The following is a 10,088-nucleotide window of genomic DNA, read 5'->3' on the forward strand; positions in this document are numbered from 1 at the left end:
ATGGATTTAGGTCCCTTGCAGGAGCGGAACAACTCTAAACTGATGACATGTTTGATCCTGCCCTCCAGCTCTTCCTGGTCATCTCCTATAATTGTTTGTGTTGGCAAACCATCTGCTCTCATCTCTTTACAAAACAAATGAAACATAAAACAAGGTGGCAAGTTGATACTATTGTATTAAAAATATGATAGGAGATGCATTCAAGGATCTTGCAATACCGAACAGAAGTTCAATGTAAAATACAGCTGAGCCTTGACTACAAAGATAATATGGCTTTGAAAAAACAAACAGGCAGGTAGCCCTCAGTTAACAAGAGTAATTGGGACTGGAATTTCTCTCACTAAGCGGTAAAGCACAATGTCATGTGACCATGTCACTTAGTGATGGCAATCCCAGTACTCCCCACAGCCATCATTAAGTGTGGATCATCAGTTGTTAAGTCCCAGGTTGGCAAGCAGGTACAGTAAGGCATAGAGTGCAGGAGGGCCAGGTTTAGGTACCGCTGAGCAGAGGATGCTATATGAGTGGCCCATGAGGCATGGCATAAGCATGTTAGAGCTGCAGGTGATTGCTGGTGAACAGGGAAGGTTGCAAGCAACTTACCCAAGTAACTTGCAAGTAACTTCCTGCTGGCTTTCCCATTGACTTTTGGTAGCCAGCAAGGAAGGTCATAAATTATGATCACATAGGGCTGTGGATACTGCACCCATCATAAGTATGAGCTAGTTGTCAAGCACCCAGATCATGAACACATGATCGTGGGAGTGCTGGCAAAGCCGGAACTTTATGCCACGAAGGAAGGCAAATGTCCCAGGATAATGCTGCAGGATCCAATAAGGGTTGGTCACCAGGACCAAAGATTTAGTCTTCCGAGCTTTCAGACTCATGCTGGTGCCCTTCCTCAGGGAACTTCTCTCTCACCAAAATATGTGCCTTGGGCTATGTGATGACTGGCGAGGGATCCATTTCCCAGGCTTCAGTCAACAGGAGTGCTGATTTACCACCAGCTTATCTGGCACTTAGGAGCTGAGGATTTGGCAGCACAAGGAAACCACAGTCAATGACTTAGCAACTGGCCATCAACACCCCCAATCAACAACTAAAAAGCCACACACAACTTGGCACCACATAAATACTGCCCAGAGAATAGCTCAAAGCATGCACTCTGCTAGAGAGAAGTTTCCTGAGGGCTCCAGCATGAGTCCAAAAGCTTGGAAGACCAAACCTCTGGTGGCCGACTCAGATTGGATCCTGCAACTTTATGCCACTTTTAAGTTCTGCTTTTCAAGTGCTGTTGTAATTTTGAATGGTCCCCAAAGAAGAGATAGTTAAACCAGGACCACCTGTACTTTCTTTCTAGGGAATTACTTTCTTCTTTTATTTCCTCAGAGTTCTGCTCATCTTCCAGTATCTTTTCCCAGTTTATCAGCATTCTTTGGCCTTCTGAATGTTCTATGGCTAAGGTGACAATATAACTTTCCTGGGCAAGTGTTCTTGTAATAGGATATTTGCTCAATTTGATTCTATATAGCCAAGCCTAAACTCTTTCTCTAGGACAGGGGTGTCAAACTCAATTTCATTGAGGGCCGCATCAGCATTGCGGTTGCCCTTGGTGGGGTAGGGGGGCAGGGTGGGTGCGGCCTACTGGGTGGGTGTGGGTGGAGTGGGTGTGGCCTACTGGGTGGGCGTGGTCAGCTCTACATCGTTCATGTCAAGGGTGCCTGTGGGGGCCTGGGCAGGAGTGGGACAGATCTGAGGGTCTCTGGCAGAAGGGGGTGGGACCGGGGCAAGTGCCGAGGCATGGTCCACTGGAGGAGGGGGGGACTGGATGGTGGTGCAGGCTGCCGGGAGCCCTGGACAGCAGAGGTCAAATGCCCAGCCTGGCCCTCGAGCACCCGCGGCACCAACCCCAGCCCCACTTCCTCAAGGGGGCATCCAGCTGCACTTACCTGCTGAAACCCCTCCCCCAGAGCCCATCAAGCCGGATATGTGAAGTAGGCAAGGGCCATTTGCTGGCCACTTCCATGCATTTCTTCATTGCTCACAAAGGATGACACCTCCCCAGCATGCACCCAGGGGGTGGGGCTGACGCGGCAGGGGCTGGTTCCTCGCTGTTTCCAGATGGCCTTGTGGAACTAACACTGAATGCGTTTCAGCATAGATGGCCACCACAAAATTGTACATTGGCTCCCTCCTGGGTCAGGGCCAAGGCAACGGGGGCTGTTCCCTCACTGTTTCCAGGATGGCTTCACAGGCCACATGAAACCACTTTGCGGGCCGCATCTGCCCCGGGCCTTCTGTTTGACATGTCTGCTCTAGGAAGATGTATCTGGATTAGGGATTTTAACCTGACTCCACAAAATCTCTTATATTTGTGATAAGAAAGAAATGAAACAAAAATCCTTTGCATGATTCTTAGGAAAAAACAAAAATGGCAAGGAAATGGATCTAGCTATGCTTTCTCTCTCAAACTCTAACTTTCCATAGGCAGAAAGTATTTTCATATGATGGAAGGTGACCAAAATATTTGGAGGAAGGTGGAGGTTTTTAAAAGACTTTTAGGTCTTCACAAATAACTCCTGCATAATACACTATACTGGTTTGTTTACTCTACATTAAGCAAAAGCAAAACCCATTAGAAAAAATCACCTTTGGGAATAGTTCCCTAAATAGGAAGGAATTAATGATCTCCAAAGGGATGTTGCTTTGAGTTTCATTTGATGGACCCAGTCCAAATATTTAAAGTCAGCCTTCAAGCATAATTTTTGACTCTGGATCATTTTGCCTTTGGCTAATACCTTACATTCCTGCTTGCTACCATAACCAAACATCTAAGGCATTATCATCTGTTCCTTCAAATATTGATGCTATATTTTGGATGATTCTTCATCTAGATGTTATCAACATTTTGCATAGGCATAAGATACTGGCAAGTGTTATCAGTGTAAAGTCAACCGGGGGTCAAACTGGATGAGGTACCTTTGAATGAAAATCAGTAGAACCAAATGATCTTGGCTTATTCAAGAAAATGTGGACCTCACTATATGGGAAACAAGGGAAGAAGATACAATTGTGAAAAGGAACCACTATTTTATAAACACAGTTAGGAAAATCTCTAGGGGACAGAATAATTTGTCCCCTAGACATTCACGCATAGAGTACCAGGGACACAACCCCTGATGCCATTACCAGCTTTGCTGATTCCCACAAAGGCTGAGGAGGGAAGACTAGCTACATTGACTTAGAATTCTTTAAGACAGTTCAGGTGGCTCCCCTTTCAGATGTCACATGGCGTGGTTGCTCAGCTTCTCCTTTTGATGGAAACAGAAAGATGGGAAGATGAAACTTGTTTCTGGTATGTAATGAGAATCCTTTTGTTGCCTTCCAGATGGAGTTGGTCAATAAAAGCAAAGTTCAAGAGTTTGTTCTGGTGGGCTTTGGAGGTCAGAAACAGATACATCACCTGCTCATCATTATTTTTGTTGTTCTCTACATCCTGACTTTGACAGAGAATGTTGTCATTATCATGCTGGTGTTCCTAGATTCCCACTTGGCTCGGCTTCCCATGTACATCTTCCTGAGTAACTTTTCCTGGTTGGAGATGGCTTATGTGAGCACAACCATGCCTCGTATGCTTTATGACCTGGTCACTTCAAAGGGGAACATCTCTTTCCAGGCTTGCTTCCTTCAATTCTACATCTTCTTCTCCCTGGGCAGCACAGAATGCTTCTTCCTATCAGCTATGGCTTTGGATCGCTACCTAGCTATCTGCTGTCCATTGCGTTACCTCCAAGTAATGTCCCAAACTATCTGCTCAGCTCTGGTGGCTACTTGTTGGATCCTTGGCTTTCTGTGGTACATTGTCCCTGTGATATTAATGTCCAGGTTATCCTATTGTGGCTCAAACATCATCGATCACTTATTATGTGACCCTGGACCAATTCTATCCTTGGCATGTCCACCATTAGGGAAAGTTCCTTTTATTTGCCAAGTGTTTATGAATACTGTATTTGCAGTCAACCTCATCTTTGTTGTGCTTTCTTACAGCATGGTGATTCTCACACTGATGCAAAAATCTAGAAAAGGGAGCCGAAGGAAGAGTTTCTCCACTATCGTGTTCCACCTAGTACTGGTCACACTTTTCTATGGGTCAGTGGCAGGGGTTTACTTAACTCCTGGGGGAGAAAGTCAATCAGATGTCACCAAATTAGCAACCATCTTCTACACCACCATTACCCCATTTCTAAATCCCTTTATTTACTGCCTGAGGAATGACCAGGTGAAAGAGGCTTTGGGCAGGTTGCTGAAAAGAAAAGGGAGATTTATGTAAAATGAGAAAATAGTTTAAACTGCTGAAAAAGGAATTAAGGACGAGCACATCCTCAATTAAGGAGAGAGAGAGAGAGAGAGAGAGAGAGAGAGAGAGAGAGAGAGAGAGAGAGAGAGAGAGAGAGAGAGAGAGAGAGACTCAAATGTTTAGAACAGACGCCACCAATCATCCCAGTTTAGGTGGACACATTTGGAATTTTGTGGCAGATCCAGTGTCACAGAATAGTTGCCCTGATGGTCTTGGATAATCCCCAAAACTATTCAACACAGGGCAAGCTTGTTTCCAAATCCAACACTTCAGAATATGCTATTACTTCAATTTATTCTTGTATTTTTCTCTCTGGATAAATGGGACATTTCTTTTTTTTAAAAGCACTTGGTTGCAACCCCAGGGCTCTGGGGGCCTAGAGACATGTATTATGCTTAAGGCCAGTGCTTAACTTTGCCACACACAATATTACTATTAGTCTCTCTCTCACTCACACACACATACACACACACCTATCTATATCTATCATATACTTCCATCATCTACCCCTACTGTCTGTCTGTTTTTCTGCCTATCTCTGTATCTATTTATCTCTCCATCTATCATTTATATCTACCACATATCTCTATCTCTATCTATCTATCTATCTATCTATCTATCTATCTATCTATCTATCTATCTATCTATCTATCTAATAGAATAGTATAGAGCTGGAAGGGACGTTGGAGGTCTTCTAGTCCAGCCCTTTGCTCAAACAGGAGAACCTATACTATTTCAGACAAGTGAATGTCTAGTTTCTTCTTTAAAATCTCCAGTAATGGAGCGCCCATTGATTTCTGAAGGCAAGCTGTTCCACTGACTAATTGTCGTCACTGATAATTCCAGGTTGCTTCTCTCTTTGGTCAGTTTCCAACCGTTGTTTCTTGTCCTGCCCTCTGATGCTTTGGAGAATAGTTTGATGCCCTCTTCTTTGTGGCAATCCCTCAAATACTGGAAAACTACTATCATGTTGCCCCCTTTTCTTCTTTTCTTTAGACTAGCTAAACCCAAGTCCTGCAACTGTTCTTCATATGTTTTAGTCTCCAGACCTTTGATCATTTCAGTTGCTCTTCTCTGAACTTTCTCCAAGGTCTCAACATCTTTTTTGAATTGTAGTATGGTGACCAAAATTGGTTGCAGTATTCCAGATGTGGTCTTACTATCTCTATCCATCTGTCTGTCTGTCTGTCTGTCTATCATCTATGGCTATAATTCATGGATGACTGGTCAAGATCTTGGTCAAGAGAACAGAGCCTTTGTAGGGACTATTAAACTTGAAAGTCAATCACTGGTTTTCAAATACAAAAATAAGCCAAGCCTTTTACAAGGACTAGAGTACAGTGAAAGTTAAAATACTACTATGGGATATACAAAGGTATGATGCTTAAAGAACAGAAATATCAATTATGTTTGAGCTATTGTTTAGCACACTACTACTACATATCTTTGTCCATGGTTTCTTTTACTGTCGTTCATAACTGTTCTTAATTTTCAGATTCTCTAGCTGAGTCTGTTTGTTAAAGAGGGTTTTACAATTTCTGCAAATCGTATTATTAATAAATTGCCTTGAAGCCAAATAGACATTGTATGATTATTCTATTTCAGATTTAGAAATTCTGGTAGACCGAATGACAAGGTTATGATCAGCAGTCATCCCTTGGTATCACGCTATGAACAAAGTCATATTTGGTGCTAAACTATAACATGCTTTTCTTTGCTTTGGTATATTGTGTTGGGTGTACTTAAACTCGATGATTTGTAGGATCATGGTTTTTGGTTTCACGTGTAAACAGAACTAAATGTGTTTTTCAGTGAACATAGTTATAAACAATCTCAATGGAGATGTTCAACCTTATGTAAAATTCCAAAAACATCTTGAAGAATTGCCTCTGAACTGTAATTTTTAAGTGGCTAAAGGAGAAAATTATCAAAAAAAAATATACAGGAATGATCAAATGTAAATTGTATTTTAACAGAATAACAAGAGTTGTAAAGGACCCTGGAGGTTATCTAGTCCAACCCCCTGGTTAGGCAGGAAACCCTATACCATTTCAGACAAATGGCTGTTCAATCTCTTTTTAAAAACTTCCAGCATTGGAGCATTTACAACTTCTGGAGACAGGTTGTTCCACTGGTTAATTGTTCTGACTGTCAGGAAATTTCTCCTTAGTTTTAGGTTGCTTCTCTCCTTGATTAGTTTCCATTCATTGCTTCTTGTCCTGCCTTCAGGCGCTTTGGAGAATAGCTTGACTCCCTTTTCTTTTATTTTCTTTTTTTAATGTTTTATTGATTTTCTAATTTTACATTTAAGTATTTAAAAAGCAACGTGGCGGCTGAGTTAATTGAAAATTCAATGACACACAAACATCTTTAGTGCAAGTCTCAAACTACCACATTAAATATTTCCTCTCTTTTCCCCTTAGTGTTTACTTTCTCATGTTTAAAGTCATACAATTCTTATTATATCAATTAAATAAAAATAACATTCTAACATTTATCAATAATTTTAGCTTATACGTATCCTGGTTATTTTAACATTCAGTCTTTATAGACAATCAATGTCCTAATTAGTTTTTCCCAATGTTTAGTTTTCCATTAATATTGAAATTTAACATTTAATATTTATAATTTTAAATTTTAAGTGACCAAAATTCCCTTTATCACAATTCATCACAAAGTCTAATATTCAAGATACACATCTTATCTATTTGAATATACTCTATTTCTCACCATCTTACATCATCTAATTAATAATACAGTGTAACATTCTTATTTTCTATTAATTTCCAAATGTCTTAAATTTAGTAACCAAAATTTCCCTTGTTTTAACCTCAAATACTTCCTCTCTTTTTCTCTTAGAGTCTATTATCTCATATTTAAGCTAGTACAGTTCTTATTATATCAGCTAAGTAAAAACATGTTTATTACATTTGTCAGATTTTTAGTTTATATATCTTAATTACTTTTACATTCAACCTTTATAAACCAATCAATATTCAGATTTAACTTTTGATATTTGTACTTCCAAGTTTTAAATGACCAAAGTTTTCTTTATATTAGTTCATAACAAAATCTAATATTCAAAGTACACATCTTGTCTATTTGAGTATATTCTATTTTAATCCTCACTAATGAGTCAAAACCCCAATTTCTTCAGCCTTATTCTAGCTTTCTTTCTTTGCCAACTTGCCTTCCATATCATCAAATAGTTTCCCTCTGATATTATATATGTTGTTTGAGATAAAAGACGCCATCCAGTCTCCATTTTTTGGGAAGGGCTAACAAATCGTCTATTTTTTCCATCTCGATGTAGTTGTCCTGAAATGTTTATCTTCCCTTCGGTCTGTTCTTCTTGATCCTCAGGTTTCTTTTGGTTTATATAGAAAGTCTTTTCCATTTTCAGTGTTGTCAGTCCCTTTTCTGGGTTTTCCGTTAACTGTGTTTGTTGATCAGTTGAATCTTCTATCATAGTATTTAATTGTTCTTCTATTATATTCTGTGTAGTTGGTTCTTTACTTGTAATCAAAGTTTGGGTTCGTATATCTAGGTTGACATCTTGTTCTTTTCTGCAGCTTATTTCATCAATAGCTGTAAGAATAGTTTCATAAATTGCTTTCAACATAAAAAGAATCTGTTCCTGATCTTCTTCCATATTCTCTTAGTAGTGTGTTAAATTAAAAGCTTTACAATCAGAGAATGAAAATAATTTTGTCACTGAGTATAAAACACAGCTGGGCTTCTCACAGCTGATATCTGCCAAGGTTGTAAAAGTCTTATCTATAGTCTGGGCTTCAAGCCAAGTCTTTTTTAGGCAATAACAAGTTGTAATATCAGGTTTAGCCACAAGATGTTGCCCACACCATTTAAGATTTTTGTTTTTTTTAAGTCCAAAATTTTTATAATCCTTTCTCAATTTTACTTCTTTTTTATAAGTAAGAACCCAAATCTTCAATAAGAATAAGAAATCTTTTAGTCCTCAAATTTTAGAAAGATAAAAATCCAGTTAGAATTAAGTTGTTTTTTTTAGCATTTTAAACTCCCCTGGATTGTCAGTCACCGCTGATTTTAGAGGGTGGGATAGAATTTCCCTTCCCTCTCTCCACAGGGGGGAAAATACTTTGGGCAGCTTATACAGGTAGAAAAAATAATTAGGATTGAAGAGAGGTTCAGATCTCACCCAGTCTCATCTGCACTGCTTTGTACGTGTCTGCTGGTAAATTTGACTTCGGCTGTCTGCAGCCTAGTGACAAGCCATATTTCTATGGCCGGTCTTTCGTCTGCCTGTTTGGAGGGTTGCCCCGGACCGAGCAGAAGGGCTACCACCCTCCTGCGATCAAGCAGGGATCCCCTCCTTGCTTGTCGCCCCTACAGGGTGACTTTCGACCCTTTCCAGGGTCCCCCAGCAATGCAAAATCAAACGTGGAAGACGGAGCTCACTTTCCAAACGTCCACGGCAGCTGCGTCGGCAAACCGGAAGTCGCTTGACTCCCTTTTCTTTGGTTCATATATGTTTTAGTCTCTGGCCAGAAAAAGTAGCAATCTCGCTTTAGCAGATGTCACCATCCTGTCTGATCGCGTAAAGTCACCAAGGCTTTGCCTCCCCCACCCATGTATAAAAACTGAGGTTGTCCTTGGCAAACCACCACAAATTGTTTTCATAAACAATTTGTTAGTCATCTTTAATGGCAGGAAACAGCAAGTCATCCTGTCTTCTTCTTTCTAACATAAAAAAGTAGATAAGAGCTTCAAAAGTCTCCACTACTTTCCCCTGGCATTTGCATCAAGCATCTACTTGATACATTAGTCCAAAAGCTGCCACTTTCTCAAGGGAGAGAAAGGGAAACAAGAGTTAAACTAATTAAAAACATTTTGACATCATTAGGCAGACATAGATTTGAACTTATGCCTTTGGGATCTCCTTCAGGAGCCAATTAAAACTGTCAGCTTTGTACAGCAATGTATCTTTTTTCTACAGTACCAAGCCAAGCAATTAAACAACATACACGTCTCGCAATTAAGAGTTGAAGAAAGGTTATAGAAATGTTATTCTACTCTTCTGTTGAACACAGTTGAGGAATCTATTCACATACATGCTAATTAAGGAACTGGTATTAGGCTGGATTTTACCTCAAATTAAGCAGCAGAAACTCTGAATTAACACGTTATGTTAAACCATGATTTGGTTAACCATGATTTAGTTATTAAATGGATATGCCACCCATCTCATGATTTATTAAATAAGCAGTTACTGAATTCACACAGTAAATCATATGTATGCATATATATGTATATCAGTTAGTATGGTATTTTAACTCATTTTTTATATTAAAATAGACTTGATCTATTTTACACCACAGGTAAAATACACTACAGGTAGTTGTCAACGTATAACCACAATGGAGCCCCAAATTTCCATTGCTAAGCAAGATAGTTGTTAAGTGAGTTTTGTCCATTTTTACAATGTTTCTTGCCACAGTTGTTAAGTGAATCACTGAAGCTGTTAATTGAATTGTTCAGTTGTTAAGCAAATCTGGCTTCCCCCATTGACTTTGCTTGTTGGAAGCTGGCTGGGCAGCTTACAAAGGGAGATCATGACTCCACGACACTGCAACAGACATAAGTACATGCCAGTTGCCAAGCATCTGAATTTTGATCATGTGACCATGGAGATGCTGCAACAGTTGTGTTAAAAATGTCCGTAAGTCACTTTTCAGTGCCGTTGTAACTTTGA

General features: G+C 39.8%; 1 protein-coding gene across 1 annotated transcript; it reads left to right on the forward strand.

Moving 5' to 3' along the window:
• The first annotated feature begins 3,388 nt into the window (after window positions 1-3,388).
• On the forward strand, window positions 3,389-4,330 carry LOC120311035 (olfactory receptor 11H6-like). Its single transcript, XM_039350152.1, has one exon. The coding sequence runs from the start codon at window positions 3,389-3,391 to the stop codon at window positions 4,328-4,330; it is 942 nt and encodes a 313-aa protein (XP_039206086.1).
• The last annotated feature ends 5,758 nt before the right edge of the window (window positions 4,331-10,088 follow it).

Source organism: Crotalus tigris, unplaced genomic scaffold (genome assembly GCF_016545835.1).
Source record: "Crotalus tigris isolate CLP2741 ecotype Arizona unplaced genomic scaffold, ASM1654583v1 scf7180000018306.2785112, whole genome shotgun sequence".
Classification (NCBI taxonomy): domain Eukaryota; kingdom Metazoa; phylum Chordata; class Lepidosauria; order Squamata; family Viperidae; genus Crotalus; species Crotalus tigris.